The sequence below is a fragment of the Notechis scutatus genome, chromosome 13 (assembly GCF_049901735.1).
Source record: "Notechis scutatus isolate UNSWTSFEM ecotype Mainland chromosome 13, rNotScu1.2, whole genome shotgun sequence".
Taxonomy (NCBI): Eukaryota; Metazoa; Chordata; class Lepidosauria; order Squamata; family Elapidae; genus Notechis; species Notechis scutatus.
Genome location: NC_142021.1, coordinates 12190610 through 12217064, shown reverse-complemented (window position 1 = coordinate 12217064; position 26455 = coordinate 12190610). Strand labels below are relative to the sequence as shown.

At 53.7% G+C, this 26455-nt stretch overlaps 3 protein-coding genes across 4 annotated transcripts; 1 reads left to right on the top strand and 2 right to left on the bottom strand.

Annotated features, from left to right (window-relative positions):
- Positions 1–456: 456 nt before the first annotated feature.
- Positions 457–8458, bottom strand: GUCD1 (guanylyl cyclase domain containing 1). 2 transcript variants are annotated; one of them, XM_087943020.1, is made up of 5 exons: positions 8202–8458; positions 7220–7385; positions 7026–7117; positions 3246–3487; positions 457–3038 (listed from the first exon to the last, which is right to left on the bottom strand). In XM_087943020.1, the coding sequence occupies exons 1-5, from the start codon at positions 8417–8419 to the stop codon at positions 2947–2949; spliced, it is 810 nt and encodes a 269-aa protein (XP_087799146.1). In that variant the 5' UTR covers positions 8420–8458; the 3' UTR covers positions 457–2946. The 2 variants fall into 2 exon arrangements, with proteins under 2 accessions (XP_087799146.1, XP_026538718.1); XM_026682933.2 differs by having other exon boundaries at positions 8006–8371.
- A 129-nt stretch (positions 8459–8587) lies between these two features.
- On the top strand, positions 8588–9998 carry SNRPD3 (small nuclear ribonucleoprotein D3 polypeptide). Its single transcript, XM_026682935.2, has 3 exons — positions 8588–8790; positions 8883–9075; positions 9853–9998. Exons 1-3 carry the CDS (start codon positions 8665–8667, stop codon positions 9912–9914), a joined length of 381 nt encoding a protein of 126 aa, XP_026538720.1. The 5' UTR covers positions 8588–8664; the 3' UTR covers positions 9915–9998.
- A 274-nt stretch (positions 9999–10272) lies between these two features.
- Positions 10273–23686, bottom strand: LRRC75B (leucine rich repeat containing 75B). Its single transcript, XM_026682915.2, has 4 exons — positions 23057–23686; positions 20869–20997; positions 13790–13902; positions 10273–12905 (listed from the first exon to the last, which is right to left on the bottom strand). The coding sequence occupies exons 1-4, from the start codon at positions 23345–23347 to the stop codon at positions 12371–12373; spliced, it is 1068 nt and encodes a 355-aa protein (XP_026538700.1). The 5' UTR covers positions 23348–23686; the 3' UTR covers positions 10273–12370.
- Between the last annotated feature and the right edge of the window lie 2769 nt (positions 23687–26455).

Genomic DNA, 26455 nt, shown 5'->3' with positions numbered 1-26455 from the left:
CAAGGTGGGCAGGTAATCGGGCACGGGGGATACCTATTGGCCAGGCTTTACCTGGTGGCTTTGGGTGCCTCCTTTTTCCAGGTTGTTTGTGTCCCCCTTGAGCACTCGCTGCTCATCAGGAGTCCTTCTAGGTGCTGTTTGTGCTCCGGCCCCATCTACGAGCCCCCAAGGCCCCTTTTGCTGCACTGCGGACGGGCCGAGCGCTCGGTGGCAGCTGCTTCATAGCGGCCAGCCATTCGCCCTATTTGGGGGGATGAATCTCTCCTGGTTTTCCCTAAAGGATCAAACTGCATCTCCTTGAAAGACCGATTTTCCTTCTACGCTCCAGGAAGCGGCCAAGCATTAGCCTAGAAAAGAGCACCACAAAGACCTGAAAAAAAAACAAAAACCAGCAAATGTTTCCTTATTTAGCCACCTCGCCCATCCCCTCTTAAAAGAAAGAGAAATCGAAGCGCGTTCAAGAAAGCAGGCTTTATATCGAGTGATTTACAAACATACTTTTGTCTATAAAACTTATTTTGCAGGTTTTTTTTTCCCTTTAACTGTCACGTGGTCGTGAAGTTTGCATAACATTTACTTGTCCGGAGCACCCAAATGAAGAGGAAGCGTGCAGGGCCCAGGCAGGCCTTGTTCTGACTTCCCCAATGCCTCTGGCCCCCTTCCCAAGAGGGGCACACACACACCCCCCGCAGTCCCTTCTCTTCCACCAGCAGCTCAGCCAGGAGCAGCTCTGCCCTCTCAGCCGGGAAGGCAGAGCCTCCGCAGGTTCGGCACCAAGATTGGGGAGCCTCCCCCACCGACCTCTCGGGTGGCTGGCACATCATCCCGTGTCTGGAGGATGCCAGGCCGGCTGGCCGGCCAACCTCAGCCCTGTGAAGATGGACCCCTTGCAACCAAGCGATCCTCCCAGCGGGTGGAGCTGCATCCTCACCCGTGTTAAGAAGGAGTTGGCTTAGGAAAAGCGGCTGCTCTGCTTCCGCTCGGCTTCGTTCAGAGGGACGAAGCAGCTCCCTTAAAGCTGGAGAACCAGGCAGCCATGTTCAGCCTTTACTACTTAGGAACAAAACCAATGCGACGAGCGGGCAAGACGGAAATAATAGCACTGAAGCAATACTAAAGGTTTTGACGGCTGGACTCCTCCCTCCCTGCGCAGGAGTCTTGAAAGCGGCCAAGGTTGGAGACCCCCGGTCTGGATGGAAGCAACAATGCCCCCCCCCCATCTGATAACCTGTCCCTTGTCTTGCCCCGCTTCCATCGGCTCCTCCCCCGACTCTCTTTCTTTGGGCTAGAAGCGTCGCTCGGATAACCGAAGACGCTCCCCGTTCCTCTTCTTCTGCCATGAATAGGCACTTGCAAGGATCTGACCACAGAAGAGACATACAGCACAGAGTCATTTCAAGCCACACACCCAGCTGAGAGCAGAGACCAATGCGGTGTGTTGAGGTAGAAACCTGGGCCTCCCAGAGGGGCACGCAGCTCTTCCCCGCCCAGCAGGCGATGCCAAGGAGCCGGATTTCCAGCCCGAGGCAAGTGCCCTGCCCGGCAGTTAGGAGCCCCCCCCCTTGCCCTTCTGAACGCATTTTGGCCCTTCGTGGGGCCGAAACGGATCACACTGGGAGGGCCACTTTAACACTGGCAGGGCAAGCTCGGGGTCCAGAGTGGCCATTCCCTGGGCAGCTAATTGGGGGCAAAGGGCGGGACGCAGGCCCACAGCTTCGCTCAGGGGGCAGGAGTTAAGGCCGGCTCAAAGTGCGGCCCCTTCGGGTCGATGGTGCTCAGTCTTCTCCTGGCTGCGTTGGGAGGAAGAGGCTGGCTGCACCCGGCAAGGCTGGCTTCTGGGCAAAGGTGAGCCTCGGGTGAGCCCCAGGAGGCAAACGCTGATGAACCAGGACGGCTGAACTAGCACGGGGACGCAGCTGCGGTCTCTGAAATGCCTTTTTAAAGGCGGAATTAAGCAGAATCCATGGTAGCAGCCTCCCACAAGCAATCGAATCACCAATTCAATGGACGTTATTCAGAACGATCGATTTGACAAAAAATGCCGATTCACCCAATCCAAAAACCTGAAAGAAAGGATTTCAGTCCTCTGAGAAAACCTTTTCCAAAAAGACGCCCGACTTCTGCCAACACGGCTCAACTTCCGTCTCACCTGAAAAAGACCCCCCGAAGGTGGGCGCATGATGAGGCTTCAGGAGGAGTCACTGGCTGCGGTGACTGGAGGGGGTTGGTGTTGCTTCTGGCCATGTCCCCCTTTGAACTCTGCTTGGTTAGACTTTGTTGATGCCTCTCTTTCCTTTCTGCCTCCTCCTTCTGTGGCTTAATTGATTGGCTTGATTTTTATCAGCAGATTAAGAAAAACTGGGTGAAGGATAGCTAGGAAGGAGCAGCTGCTCTTCGGGGCCCACTGAGCTTCATTCCTGCACCTCAAAGCTTCAGGGGTGCAAAAGTAAAGTACGGATTCGCTTCTTCCTAGGGCAGCCGCAGCAGCAGCCTGGCTGTGAAGCGGGTGAAAGCCCGGCCAGAGCAGATCAAGAGAGCCGAACTGACGGCTCAGAGGGAGGGAGGGAGGGCAGGAGGGAGGGATGGAGGCTATGGGCTGGATCTGATGGCAGCATCAGGAGAGAGCGCGGTCGTCGTGTTTCAGAGTCCAGTCTTCTTTAGGGAGGGGGGCTGGCCAGGTTTTAGCCTGGGGTCAGAACTGGGACACCCCACCCTACCCCCCAGGAAAATCACCTGGGGTCCCCAGACAGACCCCAGCTGGAAAACGCACTTTGTTATTCATGGGGACTGCAAGGGACATTCTGCTTTAAGGTGGCATAAAATACATTCTCCCCCCTCGAGCCCAACGCCTCCGTTGCTTCCAACCCGGTGTAGTCCGGGAGTGGAGGCCTCTGAGTCCTGAGATGGCTGCCGCAATGGCGGTGATTGGGAGCCCCAGCCGGAGGGTCAGCTGTTTTGGTAGATGAACAGGATGTCCTGGTCTGTGCCGTAACTGGTCCTGGCTTCCTCAAAGTTATGGATGCTGGTGCTGCACGTTCCTGTGGGGTGGACCCAGAGTCAGACATGGGCAGCTGTCCAGGACTCCACAGCCCAAGCCTCCCTCCTGCCACCACCGTGGCTCAGCCCCCTGGCGGAGGGAATCGCCTGACCGCACCACACCGCCCAAGAAACCAGGGGCCCAGAGGGCTGCGGGGGGACCAAGGGGGGCTGCAGGCCAACGCCTGGGCAAGGGCGCGGTTACTCACGGTCTGCATAGGCAGGGTTGTTGTAATAAATGCACTCCAAAGCTCTGTTGTAGCCACACAGGACGATGAAGTGGCCCTGGTAGTCGGGGCTGCGGCAGAAGCACTTCTGGCCAATGGGCAGGAAGCAGCAATACTTGACCGAGCTGGAGCAGAGGTCGCACAGCAGCAAGACGGCATTGACCAGCACGATGGCGATGTGGCCCTGCGAGAGATGTTCCTGGATGTCCCCGATGGTCACCGTGCTGCCGGAGAAGGGATTCGGAGTAACTTTACTGGCACTTTGAATGTGCGCTAATCGCCATACGTTAAAATGGAATGTTGCTGCATAGACCCCTTCAAAGGGCCTCCCCCTCCAACGTACCCTACGTAAACCCGTCTAAATAAATAAATAAATGTTCATACCCACGTATATTATATGACACAGAGAAACAACACAGTCTAGTTCGGATGCATCCACGCGCATGGCGAGAGAAACGAACCTGGCGAGTTTACCAGGCGGATGGCCTAGGGAACAAAGCTGTTCCAGAATCTGGAAGTCCTGCTAGAAACACTTCGAAACCTCCCCCCCCCCAGGGGAGCAACAGAAACGGAGACCCTGGGAATGGGTTTGTGGGGTCTCTAACAATGCTTCAAGCTCTAAGCACGTAACACTTATAAGCAGTCAGTATCCTGACTAATGGGAAGTAAGCGTTCTATAACCTTCTCTGCTGTCCTCACCACTCTCCGTAGGGGCTTTCTATCTGAGGCACTGCTGCCACGAAACCAAACAGGGATACAGTTTGTTAAAACGCTCTCAAGTGTGCCTCTGTAAAAAGTGGCCAGGACAGGAGGAGAAAGAGGTGCTCTCCTCATTCAACGCAGGAAATGCAGGCTTGACTAAGGGTGACGTGCGGAGAGAACAGTTCAGACTGTTACTTATCTGCACCCCCAGATACTTAATACCGTTGTCCACCTCTACAGCGGCATCCTTGCTGCTGAGTGGAGTATGACCATGCCGGCTATTTCTAAAATCTACAGAGATCTCCTTTGTTTTATTAGCATTTAGAACCGGGTTACTTTTATTGCACCAGTCCACCAGAGCCTCCGCCTCTTCCCTATAAGCATCTTCACCACTGCCGTGTCGCCTGCATATTTCACAATGTGATTTGTAGCAGATTTGGCACAGCAGTTGCGGGTCGTCAAGGTGAACAATAGCGGACTCAAGACACGGACCTGTGGGGAAAGAGGCTGGAAACTCTGCTTCCAACTCACACAAACTGGGGCCTACATACATAAGTTTCTTGTATCTACAGACCGACGTAACGTTTTTCTGCCGCTTTTTCTCCTGAAAGTTAAAAGGGAGGAGGAGCATTTCCTGGCCCTCAAAAGTTACGGGCTCAGGGGTCTCCCATCGTTGTTTCTCGCAGGGGTGGGGGTCCTGAGGGATCCCCTACTCACACCCCCCACTGACGCCTGCAAGAGAGATGGCAGCTCAGCCGTGACTTGACAAGTGTCAGATGTGCACATCCCTCACGGCACATCCTGCGCTCCACAATACTTCAGAGGTGTCTGCATTTTGAACAGTTACTTACACACACTCCCTCTTTTGCTAGCAACTGTTTACATTTTTTTAAAAAAAGCAAGATGAAAGTATACAATAATTTAATGCAATACGTCTACCATTGTGAACGGAAGCAGAGCACGCCTCCCACCCCCAGATTCCATTAAGCACAAGGTGGATTTTTCATTTGCACCCGAAGCCGTTTCTGGTCCTGCTCTACTCAGCTAGAATCCTGCCCCACTTCAGGGTGCACAGCCTGCTACTCTCTCCTGTGTGTGAACGCGGAGACCCATAAGGCATAAGAACAGGGGGCTTACCTGCAACTGTGGTTCTTTGAGTGGCCATCTGCCATCCCCTTGCCAAGAAAGTTCTGCGAGTAAAAGACCACTGTGTTAGTGCACAAGCCCGAGATAAAAGGGAGGGAACTTCCTCGGACAGAGGCAGCTGTTCCACGGCAGCTCCCTGCCCAAAGGCCGAGTTAGGCCCCGACGGAGCTTTCCAACGTCAGCAACGCAGGCTGGAAGCCCCTCCAGGGGAATCCGCAGATGACCACTTAAAGAACCATCAGGATCTTCCCTGCATGAAACGTGTGCACCCCATCCTGGCCATGCCTGCGGCTGCCGTCCTCAAGACGGAGGGACAGTCGCCAATGAAGCGGAATAACCACTCAGTCAGGCAACCGTCACTCAGTTCCCATATTTGGGGTAGAATCCCAACAGCAACCGGAGACAACCCTGCCTCTCTTGAGAAGATATTCCCCTTTGAAAGGAAGCCACCCCACAAACTCCTTCCTGCTTCTAGTCAGAAAAACAGACCTACCACCACCATCAAAATAAGCCAATCCCAAAATGCCTGGCAGGTGCCTAGGGGTGCACACCCTTGGATGTTTTATTTCAAACTACTGCATACCGTGCTCCAGAAATTCTGCCAAACTGTTACGCTAAATGTAACATTTGGGAAGAAAACAAAACCTGAAATGTTTTGGTGAGTTTCCACATTTAGAAGAAAGTCAGTTTGGTCTAGTGGTGAAGGCACCAGGCAAGAAAGCAGGAGGCCAGGAGTGCAAGTCCTGCGTCAGCCAGGAAAAGTGGGTTTGGGTCAGTCCCTCTTTTGGCCCAACCCACCTCACAGGCTTGTCATGGGGAAAGTAAGAGGAGGAAGTGGCAGAAATGGCATAGTCTCTTGCTTGAGCAAGTGGGGGGTGGGGTGTTGGACTAGATGACCTTCCGACTCTGTTATTCTATAAACACTGCCACCTTCTTTGTAAAAGTAATGAAGGCAGGATAGAATTAAATAAAAATAAAAGCAGAAACCAGAGGGTTTTTGTAGGGAAAAAACAGGCAGGTGTGGTCCAACCCCGAGTAGTTCCCAGGGTGGAATAACCACCTGCTTTCTTTCTGTCCTCCAATCCCCCCAGCACTTTCCTCTCTTCCCTTGAGCCACCGTCCCAACAGCAGCTCATCTGTGGTCTGCATGACCCTTCCTCAAGTCCCTGCCCCTGACAGCCTCCCTGCTGCTCTTACCGCCTCCCCCCCCCAAAACCAAAGAGCCTCCTTCCAGCCTGGGCCTGCACCAAAACATCTTCACGTCTCTATTTGAGCTCGTTACTTGAAACCACCTGCTCTGTCTATAGGTGGATTTGTGCATGGAACCTTTTGCCTTTAAGTGGGCTCTCCATCCTTCCCTTCCTGTTCTCAAGGAGAGGGGCTGGGGACCAAATCGACCGTCACTCCTTCTCCAACTCTTCCCTTCCAAGTGAACCACCCCGCTAGGCCTTGGGGTGTCCCTTAGGGACGCCCATTCCAACCCAGTGCAGGGGATCCACAACTTGTGAGAAATGAAGGTGCGGGAAGAATCGCAAGCGGCAGGGAGAGCAGTCCAGCCGAAGCTGATCATCTTTCGCTAACGGGAACCCCTGGTCCAGGCAGAAGCAGATCAGGAATGCCATCCTTTATGACGCCCAGCGCTTTTAATGGGAGGAGAAAAGCAGCCTCAATCACGCCGCACCCTTTGGCTCAGCGCACCCCATTCATGTCAGGCAGATTTATTTCCCAGCGGAAGATTTCAATCCCTGCATCCAAAGGACCGTCAGTTCTCATGACTACACCCTAAAAAATCACAGGAAAGTGATGCAGGCTTGTTTGGGTTATAACAGACCCCCGTGGATAAACAGCTGGGGGGCTGTGCTTAAACCGCTGTGTGTTAGAAGAAGGAAGGAAAATCATCCGCAAAGAGCTCACCGTTTTTCCACCAGCACCTTGCAGGCTTTTGCTTGGGCAAATAGTTGGTTTACACGGTTCTCCTCTGTGTCAAAGTGTTTTCTATAAAAAGACTAAAGACAAGGAGCCATGTCAGGTGACAAACCCTTAAGAGTGTGTGTCCTTCTAGAGCCGCCTTTGTGTCTGTCTGGAGCAGCAGCGCCCAAACAAGCTACCTGGTTTTTGTAGCCCTTGTCCACGCCCAGCGTCTGGGTGCAGAACAGGTGCTTCACCCCAAAGTGACGCATCAGGTACGCCAAGTCAATTGTCCAGATACTTTTGGTCAGCTGGAGGTCCCGGACTGCTCTCTGGAAGTCTTCGTCGTTCAGCAGGTCCAGGTACCTGAGGCCAGGTCAGATTATTATTATTATTATTATTATTATTATTATTATTATTATTATTATTATTATTTGGGGGGGGAGATCAGGGTGGGCATCAGAGGCAAAAGGAGGAGACAGAAAGGGGGAAAAAAGGCAGTTTGCAGTCAAAATAGCCGTTTCCTTCTGGGGACCAGGATTGGGCAGCCAAAGCAGAGCCCCCCCTTCCCCCCTCCCTCATCTTCAGCTCAGGCAGAAGCTCAACAGACAAAGGTCAAGAGCTGGGCCTGGGCAGAGCGGGGTCCACGCGTAATAAAGCCCCCGGCCTCCCTCTCGGGCACAGGGCCCACCGGGCTTCGCTCTCGCTTGGAGTCCCAGCCGCGACGGAGACCAGCAGCTCGGCCTTCCACAGGCTGCCCACTCGCCTCGCCGGCTCTCGTCTCAGCAGCCTCCTCTTCCGCGTCTGCCAGGCTTCGTCTCTGCGGGTCGGGGCTCCGCGGAGGGGAAGACAGGACACCCCCCCAGCCCCGGCTTGAGGGGCGAGGACTGCGAGTCCCAGCATGCCCCGGGCAGCTGGCGGGAGGGGGGGCGCAGGGCCTGGCGGGAGGGGCATGCCGGGAGTTGCAGTCCCGTGGGAAGACTCACCGCAGCGCCATCCTGGAGCAGGCCAGCCCGCAGTCCCAGTGGTAGAGCTGCTGCAGCGCCGGCACCTTCAGCTGCACCGCGTCCCCGGCGCCCTCGGCCGCCGCGTCGGCAAGGGCGGGCAAGGGCAGGGGGCCACGGAGCTCGGCCGCTTCTCTCCCGGCCGCGCAAGAGGAGGCCCCCAGCCCGGAACACCCACCTGAGGGCGGCGCGGCGGCCTCCTCGGCCGGGCTCTTCATGGCGCTGGCGGGGCCGAGCCCGGGCGGGGCGTCGCCGCGCGCGCGCTCGGGGCAGGCCGAGAGCGCCGCTCCTCTCCCGCGGAGAGCGGCGCGCCATAGAGGCGGCGGGGCAGAGCGTCGCGCGCGCGCGCGGCAGGCCGGGAGCGCTGTTTCTCTCCCGCGGAGAGCGGCGCGCCATAGAGGCGGCGGGGCAGAGCGTCGCGCGCGCGGGGTGGCAGGCCGGGAGCGCCCTTTCTCTCCCGCGCAGAGGGGCGCGCCATAGAGGCGGCGGGGCAGAGCGTCGCGCGCGCGCGGCAGGCCGGGAGCGCCGTTTCTCTCCCGCGCAGAGGGCGCGCCATAGAGGCGGCGGGGCAGAGCGTCGCGCGCGCGCGGGCAGGCCGGGAGCTCCTCTTCTTCCTCCTCCTCCTCCTTCCTCGGGCCGCCATGTCCATCGGGGTGCCGATCAAGGTGCTGCACGAGGCCGAGGGGCACATCGTCACCTGCGAGACCAACACGGGCGAGGTCTACCGCGGGAAGCTCATCGAGGCCGAGGACAACATGAACTGCCAGGCAGGGCGGCGGGCCGAGGTCGCGGGCGGGCGGGCGGGCCGGGGCGTCTCGGGGCCGGGGCTAACCGCCGCCTCCTCCCTGCCTCCCCTCAGATGTCCAACATCACCGTGACCTACCGCGACGGGCGCGTGGCGCAGCTGGAGCAGGTCTACATCCGCGGCAGCAAGATCCGCTTCCTGATCCTGCCCGACATGCTGAAGAACGCGCCGATGCTGAAGAGCATGAAGAACAAGAACCAGGGCTCGGGCGCCGGGCGCGGCAAGGCCGCCATCCTCAAGGCCCAGGGTGAGCCTCCGAACCGGGCGGGGCGCGCGCGGGAGGGTGCCCGGCTAGCCCCGTGGTTCGGAGCCGCTCGAGGCGGGGTGGGGGGCGGCTGGGGCGAGCCTTGCGGGGCGCAAGCGGACCGGCCAGATGCTCTCCCCGGTGCCCTGCTGCAGCTCTTCCCAAGGAGCCTCTCTGTTCTTTGGGTGGGCGGGGGAGTTTTCTCCGTTTCCCACAAATGACACCGAACCCCTAGAACCTCAGCGGCGAATTCTGCGCCTGGCCCTCATGGAGTTTGGGCCGGGGGTTAAACACAGCCTGGCATCAGTTTATAAACTGCCCCCAAATCACATCTCAGGTGGTTCAAAGCCACCCCCGTCATGACCTCCCTGCCGCCCCTCTGTTGCTCTAGGAGGGGCTGGGACCCCCCAGGAGAAGGAGACCTGCTTTGAGGGAAGGGGGCAGATTTTGAGCCCTGCCCCGCCTAGAGGACACAAGGTGGGGGGGCAGAGGGTTCCCACCTTTGGCCTCTTGGACCAGTTTTTGCATCCTCTGCCTCCCTTCCCCTCCTCCTTCCTTAAGGTTAAGGGCTGCAAACTGGAACTCCAGAAGTGGAGAGGTTCCAGCAACGGTGGAGTGTAGTAGGACCAACAGAAGGAGATTTGTGTTGCCTATTGTGGAGTCCACAGGTGGCTTTTGTTTTTATTGGCTTTAAAATGTCACAAGCAACTAGTTGCTACCTGTAGCATGGCTGGATGTCTTTGTGTTTGTCCTTTGAGTTTTGTATTCTGTTTTCTTTAGTGGCTGCAAGAGGAAGGGGACGAGGAATGGGACGTGGCAACATTTTCCAGAAGCGGCGGTAACTTGGGATCAAACCCTGCTTTGCTGAAGACAAAAGTGTGCTGTTTGTATTTGTGTGTACTTTAATAAATATGTTTCTTACAAAATAGGAAGAGAGCATCTGCTGTGCATTGTTGACTTAACCGTGTATAATGATCACCTTAATTGCCAGTTCCCATACTGCTTGTAGTAGCTATGGTACACGACTCAGGAGCTGTTTTTTAAAAACCAAAACCAGTCACCTGCCTTTTGGGTGATATTAACAGGACAATCTTTGAGGGTAGCTTTCCTATATGAAGTTTAATAAACCATTTGTTAGCAGTGGTTTTTAATAAACCATTTGTTAGCATTAAAAGAATGGCCATGAGCTTAAAAATGTCCTGTTTGATTTTTAAAATAATTTATTATATTTTCAATTAATCAGTAAACCCACATCTCTGGGTAATGCATAAAATAAAAACAGGTCCATAGAATCTAAATCATGGTAAAGTATTAGTGCGTACTTAAATGTTTTAAGTTTTGATTTTTTTTTCTCTCAATCTTTGCAAAATGCAGAATAAAGCTTTAAAAAGTTTATCTAGCAAGTACTTTGTGTTGACTCATATGCTTGTAAAATTTTAATTATCTCTGAGCATGCAATGGTAGATTGGAGAGATTAGTAGAGGATGAAGTGCTTGGTTTGGTCTCAGAGGTTATAAAAACCAGAACTGGGAATATCATTGCAAGAGAGTGTCCTATTGTATATTGAGAACAGAAAGTTTGCCTCCCTCTGACTTGCCTGCTCAAACCATTTGGCCCTATTTCCTCTGCTGCCTGCGGGTCTCTCAACCAGAGACCCTCTTAACTGGGAAGCTGCAAGTCTTACAAGCAGAACCTCTTGGCTTTGGTTAGAACAGAGAATTTTGGAAGGGAGGTCTTCTAGTCCAGCTCCCTATTCAGGCAGGAAGCCCTATTCCATTTCAGACAAATGGTTATCCAGTCTCTTCTTAAATTACTATCAGAGACTTCTAATAAGTGAGCCGACTTTCAGGTGGTCAAAAATAGCTGCCCAAGGCTTAGAGGACTGTATTTTTAGGGAGAAGGGTGCAGAATTCATTTGCATCTGAGTTCCCAAAAGGGGCTTTTGTGGAAAGAAAGCCAAAGACGTGTATAAGTGGGCCACACTTTGAAACTAAACCACCCAGGAGCAGGCTGGGTGCTTCAAATCATCCCATGGCCCAAGTTCTCTTAGGGAGTTCTTTGTTGTCTTAAAAGATTCTTCGGAGTCTCCCGTTTTCTCTCCTAGTCTGAGCCACAGATGTTAAACCCTAATCGAGCGATGCATTCTGCCAACCCACTCGTGTCTTCACTGGCCATTCTGCTGTGGCTTAGATGTCATCACTGTAGTTTGTATCCCCCAAATTGATTGGAGGGGTTTTTTTTTCTATTATTATTATTAAATGGAGGAGAGCCGATTTTCCCTTTCTCCGTGAAGGAACCCCACGTCAGGCCTGGTCTTCCTTGCAAGGGAGGTTAAACCCAAGCCTCCTTGTCCTGGATGGATGAGAAGAGCACCAAGGCACAATGGAAAATGTCCACAATCTTCCTTTTCAGAGAAATGGTAGCAAAGGGAGGGAAACGCCCCTTTACAAAGAAACAGGTTGGGAGCCTCTGAAGAGGAGTTTTTAGAGAGGCTTCTGCAACTCTGCCCCACGATTGCTGAGCCAAGCGCTGAGCCGTGTCATCGTCCGCTCTCCAGGGCAGCCCTTGACTATCTCAGACCACACACCATGAGGCTTTCCCGCTGAACTGGGCTTGCCCAGGTCACGGTCTCCTCCAGGGCATATAAGGCAGGGCTACCCTCCCAGACAGACTGAGAGCAGAAAGCACAGAGGCGTTTGAATGCAGACGGCCACGAAGCATCCCGAAGAGCCTAAACACCCGGGGGTGGGGGTGGGGGAGGGAGGCTCAAGCAGGCCCCCCCAGACACACCTGCGCAACCCACATCCGGCTCCCCTGGAGTTCCTGCAGTGCCACCGGTCACATGTCGGCTGCAGACACTGGCATGCCTCGCATTCCGCCACCCTTTGTTCAGAGAGGAGGAGGGGGGAGGAGGCGAGCTGTGCCATCCCGGTGCCGTCTCGGCCCCCATTCAGTCTTTCCGCGCCGTTCTCACACGGCTCTCTGGACTTGTGGGCCCAGCACAGCCGGGAAAGGTCAGGCCCAGGATTTGCTTGCTCCATGCGCCTCCCCACAACAGCCCACCTCCTGCATCTCCAGATGGCCTCCTTTTGCAACATCACGGTAAGTGCCTGGCCTGATTTGGTGCCTGTGAGAAAGCCCGACTAGGAGGAAGAGGACGGGGCCAGGGGAGCAAGTCAGAAAGGTTAGGAAAAAGGCCCAAGGAAGTGGGCAGGTGAGGAGGCCTGGAGCGGCATCTCTTCCATCAGAGCTTCCACTGTGGTGGCTTCGGTCTCCCAGAGGACATCTCCACGTCCGGTCACCTTTCACACGACTGCTGGTAGAAGCGGTGCTTGGCTAGTGGCGGGGTCCCCTCTTCCCCTTGCAAATCCTCCTCCTCCTCGTCCAGCAGGCTGGTCTCAGGCCCGCTGGATGCCTCAGAAGTGCAGTCCAAGGACTCGTAAATGGTGGGCAGCGTGGTTTGCCGGCTGAGCCGCTTCCGCAGGCCAACGAGCAGAGGCTGCGGCATGGAGGAGACGTCCATGTTGTTGCCCAGATCGATCCAGGCCAAGGAGGGGAACTTGGCCATGTCCTTCATGGTGTCGGTGAGGTCCTTCACAGCGGCTCGGGTCAAGTGGTTCCCGTTAAGGGAGAGATGGGTGAGGCTGGGCAGCGACTGCAGGAAAGGCACCAGGAAGCGCATCTCCTCATCCCTCAGGCCGGTGAAGCTCAGGTCGATGGTGAGAAGGTGGTCCCCGCTGCCCTGCAGGTAGCTGGCCAGGTGCTGGATGTCGCGTGTGGAGAGGGGGACCCCAGAGAGATGGATGGCTTCTTGGCTGAGCTGCTTCTTCAGGCTAAAGGAGAAGAAGGAAAGGAGAAGCAAGTGGCTTCAGGAGGAAGGGCTGTCCAGAGTCTGGACAGTACAAAATGGGCCCCATCACACAAAGGCTGCACCTGGCCTGCTTGGTTGGCTTTGGGGTGCAAGTGACCCAAGGCAGCGTTTGCATGGTGGCATTGCCATCAGCCGGTCTAGTCTGGCATCGCCGTGGTTTGCCGCAGGGCTATGGCTTGAGCTGGCTATTTTGGCCAAACCATCTTCTCCATGCTCATCGGTCAAGGAGTTTGAGTAACTTTTGTGCGGAGGTCCTCCAGCCCAAGATTGGGGCAGGGGAGGGGATTGCGGCATTAGACCCAAAATACGTGTTTGAACTCTTCCACCCACTGGATCCCGTTTCCCGTCCTCCTGCCTTGCGGGGGGGGGGAGCTTGTGCTGCAGTTGTTGTGTTCTGGGTGGGATTGGCCCTGGGGAAGGGGCTTGCCCTGGCCGGAAGAGGGGCAGAACGACAAGGGGAGGGGCGGCTTTGGCTGAGCTGTGGTCCTTGCAAGCAATGGTTTAAGTCAATTCTGGTTTTTTTCAGTAACCACGATTCTTGAAATGGGAAGAGTTCAAAGCCAGTGCCTGCATGAATGCTTGCTTGCAAGGAACACTAGAGAAACCAGCCGGCTTCGCACAATTTGTGGTTCAGTGTGTTGCAGGTGGAAATCCAGGCCACTGAGTAACCTAGTCTATTATCGCATGAGGTCCTATTATGATAGGTTTGGAATGTTTTGTTTGGTTCCTTTGGATTTCCTCCGTTGTGGGAACTGGGCGCCTGTCCTTCCGCCCTCTAAAACCGGAGTCCTCCTGGCTCCTGCAACCCCCAACCAAGGATTTCCGAGGCCCACCATGCCTGCTCACCTGCTGTGGGATTTGTGATGGGGCAGCCCAGACCGATGCCATTTGGAGTGGGGCGTCAAGTGGTAGATCAGCTGCCGGCAGATCCGGTCGGAGGATTTCCACGGATCGTATTCCTGAAAGCAGGGAAGAGGCAGCCCCCTCAGTTGCCAGAGCTGACAGCCCCAGATGTGTGTCCTTTCCAAGTCCCCATGCCTGAGCTCTGCCATTGAGGGCTCTCTGGGCCCTGGGAGATGCCCTTAGCCTGCAAGGTCAGCCCCCAGCCAGCTGCTCTGCCTTTCCAAAGGCCAGGAATCAAAGGACTCTTGCAAGGGGGGGGGGGTGTTCGATCATCCCTTGCTGGGCCCCTGTGAGATCAGAGACCTTTGCCAGGAGGGGACCTGGAAGGGGCCAAGATGCGGAGCTGCTTCCCCGCCTCTCCACCAGCAATCGGCAGCCCCCCCACCCCCCAGGCAGCATCAGGACATGTCTCTGCAGCCCCTGCATCCTGCCTGGCCCTTTGGCACAGGAAGGGGGCCATCAACACAGTGTGTGTGTGCGTGTCAGGGAAGGGAAGGGCGGGGCAAAGGACAGAAATCAGCTGGGTCTCCTGCTAGTCCAGAGGGGGATCCGCCCAGCCCCTGGCACAGCTGGCAGAAGCAGATCCCACCGGACAAACTGGCTCAGGAGAGCCATGAGCAAAGGGGGCCACCCATGGAGGATGGAGCCTCCCTCTTCCATTCCTAAATAGCAGCTGGGAAGGACAAAGCAGATCCCCAAAGACTTTCTACTGGTTCCCACTCCCCCCACAATGCAACCTGGGATGTCTCCCTGATGTTTTGAAGCGTAGACTCCAAAAGCCAAACTCTGGGATAAGGGGGGGGGAGAGGGGGGGCTCTGGGCTGCCTCCCTCTCCCTTCCTTTTTTCTCTTTGTGCCCAGAGGAGGAGGCGGGGGAGGGGGGAGGAGGAGAGAATCAGGGTCTTTGCTGAAAAGCAACGCGTGGCTGAAAATGCAGACAGGCCAGCCACATCAGCTCTGGTCTTGGTCAGCAATGAGCCCTGCACTTCTGGTTGTGCGTAAGAAATAAATTCCTGTAGAAGACCCCACAGCACTCCTTTTTCCGTGTGGGATCTCCCTAGCTATCCAAGAATTCCCGGCTTTCAGGAGGCCTTGATTCTACTGGATGATTTTTGTTCTCCCACCTGGGCTCTGCTCAGAAATCCAGCGGTCTCAAGCCAAATTTGGGAGTCGCCAACCAGAATAGAACTTTTGTACCTCTTCAAAGAAGAGCAGAAGAATCTGAGTATGTTTAAATCTAAAACATGCAGCAAGTGTCTCTACTGGAGGCCGGCCTAAAAAACTCTCCTTTCCATCTGCCAACCTGTCCTGCCTCTGTCCCTCTGTCAGCCAATGCAGGAACACCCACGAGCAGGGATAGAAAAGCCATAGCCCAACGTCCTAGTTCTCCGCCAGCATTTTCCAGCCCAGCACACCAGCCCCCCACCAGTATTTATAGAGAGACGGCAGCTCCGATCACACACTGCTTGCACTGGCACGAAGCCGAAAGCACCAGCCTGAGGATGGCGAGTGAGACCTTGCCGAAACGTCGCCAAGATACTCTTAAGATTGAGATACTCTTAATCTTACACGGGAAAAGACCCAAACACACCTAGACCTACATACCTGTAAGTACCAAAACTTAAGAAAATTATATATATATATATATATATATATATATATATATATATATATATATATATATATACACACACACATACATACACATACATACATACATACATACATACACATACATACATACATATATGGATCTTTGGTTATTGGGTTTTCTCGCGTAAGATTGGAAGTATCTAGGCATTGATGAAGTCTCATTCATCATCTTCAGGCTTCTGTCTTCAGCTCTGTGCTTCTCAGAGTCACTCTGAGAAGCACAGAGCTGAAGACAGAAGCCTGAAGATGATGAATGAGACTTCATCAACGTAGATACTACGCGGAGAAACCAATAACCAAAGATCCACATACAAATACCGAGAACCTCAGAAAACACACACACACACACACACAATATATATATATATATATATATATATATATATATGTATGTATGTATGTATGTATGTATGTATGTATGTATGTATGGTGTTCGCTTGTTCGGTATTTTCCCACGTCATTGTAGTTCTTTTAAAGTTGTAGCAACGTTTCAGCAGAATCTCATCTGCCATCATCAGGCTTCTGTATTGTGTCCGTCTGTGGGTCAGACTTTTACAGTGGTTTCAGATTTAAATTTGGGGCAGCCTATTGCTGTGCCAGAATGGTTTTTCTTCATCCTGATTGGTTGGGAGTCTTGGTCTGTGTTTATTGGTCTCGGAGTTTGCTGTGTTCTGCTTGATGGGTGTTTCTGATATCTTCTGTCTGTTTTTTGGCTCTTTTTGTATCTTGATTGGCTGGCAGCATTGTGTTACTTTAATGGAGGTCTTTAGTGCAGCTTGGCTTCGGGTAAATGGACGGCTATCATTAGTTAGGAAGCTGGGTTTCATCTGGGTGCCTGGTTGGGGTGTGTTTGAGCTGGAGGTATCAGGGGATCTGTTTGTGCCCAGGTGTTTGCCTGGCTTGTGGTGTGGAGATTTTTTTTTTTGTGAGTGCAGGCTTCCAAATGATTGACAGCCTGGTGGAATCATCTCTTCTGTTCATGCTTTCTGGTCTTTTTCAATCTCTATGGCTTCTCTGATGACTCTGTGGCTAGGGTTTTCCATAGTGGCCAGGGTTTTGGTGCCATTGAAGTTGATGCTATGACCTGTAGCTTCCATGTGTTGGACTAGTGAGGAAGTGTGTTCCAGCTTTTTGACTGCATTTTTGTGTTCATCCAGGCGGGTACTTATTCTTCTATTGGTCTGTCCAATGTATGTGGCGGGCATGATGCACAGGGGACTTCGATATCGCCTTGGTTTTCCAGGTCAATTTTATCTTTGGGGTTGCTAAGGATGGCTGCTATTTTTCTGTCTGTTTTGAAGACATCACATCAGGACTGCCAAGCTGCACTAAAGACCTCCATTAAAGTAACACAATGCTGCCAGCCAATCAAGATACAAAAAGAGCCAAAAACAGACAGAAGATATCAGAAACACCCATCAAGCAGAACACAGCAAACTCCGAGACCAATAAACACAGACCAAGACTCCCAACCAATCAGGATGAAGAAAAACCATTCTGGCACAGCAATAGGCTGCCCCAAATTTAAATCTGAAACCACTGTAAAGTCTGACCCACAGACGGACACAATACAGAAGCCTGATGATGGCAGATGAGATTCTGCTGAAACGTTGCTACAACTTTAAAAGAACTACAATGACGTGGGAAAATACCCGAACCAAGCCGAACACCATACATGTAAGTACCCATGAAAACTTAAGAAAACATATATATATATATATATACACATACATACATACATACATACATACATACACACACACACACACACACACACACATACACACCTTTGGTTAGGGTCCATATACATATATATATGTATATGGTTAGCAACTTATCTGAACGCAAAGCCAAACAACAGGATCACAGCTCACCAGCTCAAATCGCCCGGCAACTAAGACTAACCTGAGCACAACCAAGCCCCCACCTGAACAGAACACACCCCAGCCAATCAGAACACAGCCAACCCCCAACCAATCAGAACACAGCCAAACCCCCAACCAATGAGAACACACCCCACCCAATCAGAACACAGCCAAGCCCCCACCCAATCAAGTCACACCCCCACTAGCAGTTAAAAGGAAGCAGCAGCTGCAAGCTCACATTACTCCGAGAAGCACAAAGCCGAAGACACAAGCCTGAAGATGATGAATGAGACTTCGTCGAAACATCGCCTAGATACTTCCAATTTTACGTGGGAGAAAGCCCGAATAACCAAAGATCCACATACAAATACCCGCGAAAACCTCAGAAAACAAATATTGCACCTCTACAGAGAGGAAACCCACCATCTGATCAGGACTTATGAAAAACTTGAAGTCCAAAGAGCTTCCATTTTATGTGACCTCACATTCCTACTCAACTGCCGAGATCAAAATTTAATCCCCGTAAGCTTCCAATTGAAATTCCACACCAACACAGCAGCCACCAAACACATCCTAAAAAGAACAGAATTGGCCCTAATTAGAAATGAACTTCACACAAAAAGATTCCTCCTAGACCAAATCAACAAAGATCTCCTCACACTTCACCTCAGACTCAGCAACAAGATTCACCCCTTACTTTGGGACAAATCCAAACAACTCGCTGTCTGGAGAGCCAATACACAGACCACCCTCAAGACAGACACACACACACCAACAAACTCAGAAGACTACAACAATGCCAGAAACAAACTCCTCCCCCCTCACAGCCACACATGAAACAAACAGTGCACAACATCTCAGACAAGATCCTCACCGAAGCCGAAACCAAGGTCCTTTCGAAAGGATTCAACTTTGCTGTCGCTCCCAAACACATCCCCACAGAAACCATCATAGGCGGAGTTGAAACCAGCCTGACCAAAACCAACCCTGATGATGCTAACAGAATCAGACTCGAAATCACCAACATCCTCTGCACCAGCAAACCACCCAAAAGCAACTTATCCAAAGAAGAACAAACTGCACTACTTAACCTGAAAGAAGACACCAGCATAATAATCTTACCAGCAGACAAGGGCAACACGACAGTGGTTATGAACTCATCTGACTACCAAACCAAGTTAACCAACCTACTCCAAGACCCCACATACAAACCCCTAAACACAGACCCCACCACCTACCTAGAAAAAACCACCAGATCCAAAATAAAAGCCTCCCCCATCAGAAATCCACCAAAGAATCGTACCCAGAGAGAAATCATCCAGATGCCCTAAGCTTTATGGTCTCCCCAAGAAACACAAAGAAGGAACCCCACTTAGACCAATAGTCAGCTCTACAAAACCTAGCCAAATTTCTGGCCAAACAACTACAGCCCTATGCAGAATCCATCAACTCACACGTAAGAAACTCATTCCAGTTCATCGAGATCATAAAAAAACAAAACTTACAACCTAGCGACCTACTAGTGAGCTTCGATGTCATATCCCTCTTCACCCAAGTGCCTATAAAAGAAGCCTTGACAGCCATCCAAAACAAATACAACCCCCCCAAGCACATCCTAGATCTGACCAACCACTGCCTATCCAATACATACTTCACCTACAACGGACAAAAATACAAACAAATAGAAGGAGCACCCATGGGATCACCCCTCTCACCTGTCATCGCAAACCTCTACATAGAACACTTTGAAACACAAGCTCTAGAAAAATATGATCACAAACCCAAACTCTGGCTCAGATACATAGATTACACCTTCATAATCTGGTCACAGGGGAAAGAAAAACTGAACAACTTCTTCACACACCTCAACAGCCTACACCCCAAAATACAATTCACCATGGAAACAGAAGCTAACAATCAACTTCCCTTCCTAGATGTCTTAGTATACAAAAAATCCAATGGCTCCCTAGGACACACCATCTACCAGAAGAAAACACATACAAAACGCTATCTACACGCACTCTCACACCACCACCCAGCACAGATCAATTCCGTAGCCGAGACACTCATCTCCAGAACAAAATGCTTAGCCGACGAACAATACCTAAAAACCGAACTACACACTCTCACTAACGTACTAACAGCCAATGGATTCCAAAGAAAGAAGATTACCCACCTAATCCAAAAAGAAACCCCAACCAAAATCCAAGACAGAGAACAAGAGAACGGCAAAGCCCTCCTCCCATATATAAAAGGCACTACAGACAAAATCAGCAAGATCCTCCAAAAACACAACATTAAGACAACATTCTGCACAAACAGAAAAATATCCACCATCCTAAGAAACCCTAAAGACAAAATCGAGTCAGAAAACCAAGGTGTATACGAAATCCCATGCACCGCCTGCCCCACCACATACATCGGACAAACCAACAGAAGAATTAGTGCACGCATTGAAGAACACAAGAACTCAATCAAAAAAGAAGAACCGACCTCTTCCCTGGTCCAACACTTCAGAGCCACAGGACATGAGATTGACTTTAAAAATACCAGAACTATCGCCAAAAACGAACACTTCAACAACAGAATAATCAGAGAGGCCATAGAGATAGAAAAACGGCCACACAGCATGAAAAAAAGAGATGATACCTCCCGCCTACCAGCCATTTGGAAACCCGCCCTCATTAACAAACGAGTACCTAACATTAAGAATGACACCAAACCCACACCCACGAGGGCCACACAATTTGCTACCACCACACTTCCACGTAGAAAGCAGACTCACACCCACACAGATGAGACACGACCACAGACCAGAAGCCGCACCGCAGCTGCATCACTACCTGCTTCAAACCCCTCCGACCCATACATGAAGCGAACGGATGCCCACCATGAAGATGCGGCACGACCACGAATGCGAAGCCAAACAAAAAAATCACAGCTCACCAGCTCAAATCCCCCAGCAACTAAGACTAACCTGAGCACAACCAAGCCCCCACCTGAACAGAACACACCCCCAGCCAATCAGAACACAGCCAACCCCCTACCGATCAGAACACAGCCAAACCCCAACCAATGAGAACACACCACCACCCAATCAGAACACAGCCAAGCCCCCACCCAATCAAGTCACACCCCCACTAGCAGTTAAAAGGAAGAAGCAGCTGCAAGCTCACATTACTCCTAGAAGCACAAAGCCAAAGACACAAGCCTGAAGATGATGAATGAGACTTCATCGAAACATCACCTAGATACTTCCAATTTTACGTGGGAGAAAACCCGAATAACCAAAAATCCACATACAAATACCGGCGAAAACCTCAGAAAACATATATATATATAAAAATACATAAAAATTATATTAAATATATTAGCTTTTTTAAAAAAATCGTATTAGTGGTCCTCGGGATTTAAAAGTATGAGTTTGGTGATCACTGAGATCCAAAAGGTTGGCGACACCTGCCTTAGGGCGTGTGCTCCCCCTCAGGGGCCTGGTGGCCCTCACCTTTTTGGGGCACTGCAGGTCTCTGGCCAGGCTCATCAGGAGGTCGTGGGAGATGGGGTCCACCAAGTTGAGGAAGGTGGCCTTCTTGTAGAGCACTTCATTGAGGAACGTCCCCTCCAGGCCAAGATCCTACGAGCAAAGAGCGAAAGCGGCTAAGAACCAGGGGGGGCATTGGACAGAGAAACCCCCCCCCCCATGGCCAGCAAGGAAGGCAGGCCCCTGGAGGGCGAGGGTGGGGGTCTCATCACCCAGATGTGAAGGAGCTCCCGAGCAGGGGGGGTCAAACTCAATTTCATTGAGGGCTGCATCAGGGTTGTCTTTGACCTTGGAGGGGAGGGGGACAGGGGGCGTGGCCAGATCAGTGTCACTTGTGTCGCCCCCTCCCCCGCCCGCAGTGCTCTGCCAACGAAGACAGGCTCCCAAACTCTGTTTCTGGCTGCAACGGCCTCCTGCAACCCTCTGCCAGGGAACAGCCACCCTCCCAAGCTCCGTTTCCGCTGGCAGAGGCACTGTGGGTGGGTCCTTCGCTGCTTCCAGGGCAGCCCCCCTGGGCACAATCTAAGCACCTCTGGATCCAGCCTTGATTTGACACCCCTGCTCCAAGAAGCTGGAAAGACAACATCCTTGCAGCCACAGCCCCTAAAACTCTTTTCAACGTGATCCTCAGCTCCTGGATCCCGCCCCCCCACCAGATCCTGGCCGCGGTTCTGGAGGCAGCTGAACCAACGGCCTGTTTCGATGGGAAAGAGGCCTGAGAGCAGCTGCCTCCCATCCGAGCTCGCTTGGCAAAGCTGCTTCCTCCGGCATTTCTTCCAACCCTGCAGGGCGAGTGGCACCCAATGCCACGGTTCTCCCTTCCTGCTCTCGCGTCAGGCGCAGCGTCTCTCTGGATCAGGGCAACACTCTCGACTAAGAAGCAGCAAGGCCCCAGAAGCCCACTGCACCCACAGCCGGCAAGAGTCGAAGCGACTGACTGGGGCAACACAGTCGCTCTCCAGCAGTCACACAAAACCTGGCCTGCCCCGTGGAAGTGGGCCTGGAAAGACTGAGAGAATCCACACCTGGGGGGGAACCCGCCATCCTGGCAGGGCTGCAGGGGGAGGGGGTGTCTTTTGCTTGGCACTGCCCAGGGCATCCCAAGGAGACCCTCTTGAAACTGCCCCCTCCCCCCCCGCCTGCCACATTTCTGCCTCCAAGTTAGAGGACTCTTTTGATGTTAGTTGGGGGTGTTGGGGGAGGAGATCCTGAAGTGTCAGTACAAAATCTTGTGGCTGGTGTTGACCTTGGACCCCACACACCCACTTCAACGGGCTGTTTGTGTTGCTCCCTTCTGGGAGGAGGTTTTGAAGTATTTATAGCAGGACTTCCAGATTCTTGAACAGCTTTTATCCTTATGTCCTCTTTGCCATAGTCCAGGGGTGTCCAACCTTGGCAACTTTAAGACTTGTGGACTTCAACTCCCAGAATTCCTCAGCCAGCTTTGTGGACTTCAACTCCCAGAATTCCTCAGCCAGCTGGCTGAGGAATTCTGGGAGTTGAAGTCCACAAGTCTTAAAGTTGCCAAGGTTGGACACCCCTGCCATAGTCCATGCCATAGGCTGTGAGGTTTCTCCGTGTGTGTGTGTGTGTGTGTGTGTGTGTGTGTGTTGGTGGTGGTGGGGACTATATGCATAACGGTTATCTTTGGAAAGCTGGATGTAACAACATTTCATTTTAATGTATGCTGATTAGTGTACATTGAAAATGACAATCAAATTCCATTCCATGTTCTATTCTCTTCTTATTCATTCTTATTCTAGTCCCTTCCCTTCATTATTCAATTTTATGCCCTTCCATTCCATTGACTCTCCTTTAAGGGCAGCCCGCACCCACCTCGCACCCACGCCGCCCGCCGTCGGAGGAAGAAGCCAAGCGCCACAGCCGCGTTTTTTTGCCCCCGATCCCCGCGGCCGGGCAGGCGGCCGACTTCGGCCTTCCGCGGCGCCGTTTCCATCCCGCCAGCCGGGCCGTCAGCCGCGCTCGGAGCGGAGCGTCTCGCCACACCGGCCGCTTCGCCACGGCGGCCACTTTCGCCGGAGCCGCGTCTGCCCCGCTGGCTGTGCCGGAGAAGGCTCGGCGCGTCTGGTCCCGGCGCCGCCGCCTCCCTCCCTCTCTCCCTCCGGCGCCGCCGCCGCCGGGGCTCGCTTACCTTCCGCAGCAGCCGCAGGAGCTGCATGGCCCGCTCGGGCTGGCGCTCGCGGAGGGTGGCCTGGATCTGCCGGATCCAGCCCACCCGCCGCACGTAGGGCGCCGCCGGCCGGTTCTTGCGCAGCCCCGCCGGCAGCTTCTCCGAGCCGAGCAGCAGCGAAGCCAGCCGGCAGTCCGGCCCGAGGCGGCGCGGCGGCTCCTCCGGGCGGCTCCTGCTGCGGAGGGACCTCTTGGAGCGGCCGCGAACGCCCGTCGCCTCCGCGCCGCTCGGCCGGCTCAGCCGGGAGCCCATCGCTGCCCGTCCGTCGCGCCGGGAAGGCGGCGGGGCTCGGGCGGCGCAATGCAGCGAGCGGAGCCCGTCTGCCGCTCGCGGGACGCGGCTCTCTTTTCCCGGGCACGGGCCCGCGGCGCGCAGCCGGGGAGGAGCCGGTCCTCGGCCGCGTCTCTGGTCCCGGGGGACGCGGCCCGCTCCTCCGCGCGGGTGGCTGGGCGCCGCCAGGAAGGGCGCCGGAGGGATCCGCGACCCCGGAAACGTCGTGGAGGCTGCCCCGGTGTCCGCCGAACCCCCTCGAGGCCGAAGGGGGCGTTCCTTGGTCCTCCGGGGGCCCCTCAGAGGCCAACAAGGCGGACCTGAGTCCGAGCCCCCTCCGCCGCACTGCTGGCCAGCAACAGGGGGTCGGTCTGGGACCCGTCCCGGCTTAGGCCGGCCTGCTTTCAGGTGGGGGCGTTGGCGTTGGGGGCGCAGAGCCAGGCTGTAGTGCAGGAAGAGCTTCCCATGCGCCCCCTTGCGCTTGATCGCTGTAGTGGAAGGCTTGGGGAGGGGGGGAGGGATCGGAAGAGTCTCCGGTGTGAAAAAGAAAAAGGAATCGATTTTGGTTTGATATCAGGCAAAATGTCCTGGTGGAGGCGCTTTAATAACAGGCTGTGTGGTGCACCGTTGGAGATGCCGGATTCCTGCTTCTGGCAGGGTTGGACTAAATGATCTCGAAGGTCCCTCCCCTCTCTTTGACTTCTTTGGTCAGTTGGCTTGGCCTAAATGTCGCTGCTGTAACTTGTCCTGGCAGAGGGGCCCCACCCTTTGGGACTCTGGCGTCCTGTCCTTCCCCGCTTTTCTTCAGCACCAGGGAGGGGCTCTTGTCTCTCCCCTCCCCCTCCGCTCCTGGGATAAAGATGTTCTCAGCCTGTAAATTAAGGGGTGGCCGCTCAGAGCATCTGGAGCACATCGGTTGTGTGCTTAAGGGCGCCATGCTTGAATGGTCTGTGCAAATGTCACAAAATTTCCATTCGGCCTCTCTAGACCTTAAGACAATGCAGTGGAAGACCAGCACAAAATCCTCCATATTCTAGGAAAAACACCTTGGGAATTGGAGTTGGCCAAAGGAGAGAGCGCACCTGTCTCCGTGCTGCAGCCCCAGTTCCACCTGGGCTGAGGGGCATCAGGTACGCTACGGCAGCCCCAAAGAACAGGAGGCAGGTGGAAGTTAGCAACCCAAAGAGCAGCTTGAAAAACACCAGGGGCTCCAGGACCACATCTGGCCTGCAGGTTGCTCACCCCATAGCAGAAGTCTGTGACCCACCTGAGGACCCCCCTCCCCCCCCATGGCAGACAATCACCTAACTGGATGTCAGCAAAGAGCCAACTCAGGGCTGAGATGCCACAGGGGCCTCCTTAGAGGCGGGGGGCTTTGGGACCAGCGTCATGGGAGGCTGTCTTGAGCCCCCTGCCCAGAGAGCGGTGGAATCAGCCAGGGGGCTTTGGAGCAGATCCTTCACCAAGGCCGGGGAAGAGCGAGGCAGAGGCAAACTGGGCTGGATTCTTGCAAGAGGGCTTGTTAAATGAGCTCAGCAGCTCTTCATCCTTCGTGGCCAAAGTGTGGGGATGATTTCATGGTGCAACTGCCTTCTCTGAGTGCCAGCCGCTCAGGACAAAGCCAGGGAGCAGAGATGCCATGCAAGGGCCCATTTCATTCCATGGGTCTCCTCCCATTTCATTCCATGGGTCTCCTCCTTTGGTTGAGAAATGTTGGGTTGGACTGGATTGGTTTTCTTTACATCGGAAGGGATTTTGGCTGGTTCTAGGCTACCCTTGACCCTATAAAGCACGGCTTCTTCTTCCATCCTACCTGAGGGTTGTTCTACGGGTACCCGAAGGTCCCAGTGCAGGTCGGTTCAAAGCCCAGCAGAAGGAGAGCGAGGGCCGCTTCCTAGCCTGGAACCTGGGGCCTGTCTCCCTGCTGGCTGGGCTGCTTCAGCCAGGGAAGAAGGGCATCCCCAGACGAGCAGGAGGAGGATGGCCTCACTCAAGTGGAGATGCAAAGCCAGAGATTCCGTTTGGAACAGGGGTCTCCAACCTTGGCACCTGGAAGTCCACCAGGCTTAAAGTTGCCATGGTTGGAGACCCCTGGTTTCGGAGATGGCATCCAGGGCTGTTGGGCAGCTTAGTCAGGCGTGCTCCCCCCCCCCGGTGAACAGGCTGGCATTGAGATGTCCTTCTGAGCCAATCTGTGAACTGATGGCGAACTCCAGTCATGGCCCTGGAGTGAAGGTGGTGGGCTGGAGCAGAGCCTGGTCCCATCGTAGGTTTCACCTGCAAGCCCTGGGCCGAGTGCCCGGGTGGCACCCTGGAGCGATCAAAGAAAGAAGCCATTTGGCCAGGATGGACTTTTACTGCATGAAAGGAAGGCCGTGCCCTCGTAGCAAATGGAGAGAGAAATTAGTCACCTATCAACTCCTATCAAGCTTTCCATTAAATGGCTGGTGACTTTTGCCCTTCCTCCCCTCCAGTTTCGGCCCTAAGGACGATGCCAGCTGTGCCCACCGCACAGATATCCAACAGGGACTGTTCTGGCCAGGCAGATCTTCATCCAGACACTCTTAATGCCAGATGTCAGCTTCCTCCCAGCTCATCCACCCCGTTGGCAGGACGTATTTCAGTAGGGATCTTGTATTACTGGTTATTATGGGAAACCTCAGCTGAGTGGGACAAGGTGTCCCAAAGGGTTATGGTAATAGCAGCCAAAACAAAGCCCATGTTTTGCTTCCCTTGGCCAGAGTCCAACTGGCATTTTGTCTCCGGATTGGGTTTCACCTGGTTCCTGGAGCATCACAACACTCCACATCGCCCGTCCTCCCTCCCACTCGGAGCAAACTTCCTCATAGCAAAGCTCTTGTTTTGGAAACTGGGCGGCTGGAAGTTCCCTGACAGGTGGTGAGCTGCCATCTTTTCATTTCTGTCAACGCCTAATTGCTGGTTTCCTCTCTCACCACCTCCCACCTCCATCCCAGTCAGCCTAAGCCCAGAGCTGCTCCCTCCCTCCTTTGCGTGGAAAACCTCCCATGGCAGCCCTTGGAAGGGTGAGTGGCGGGATGGAGCCTGGCTGCAGACTTTATTCCGAGCCAG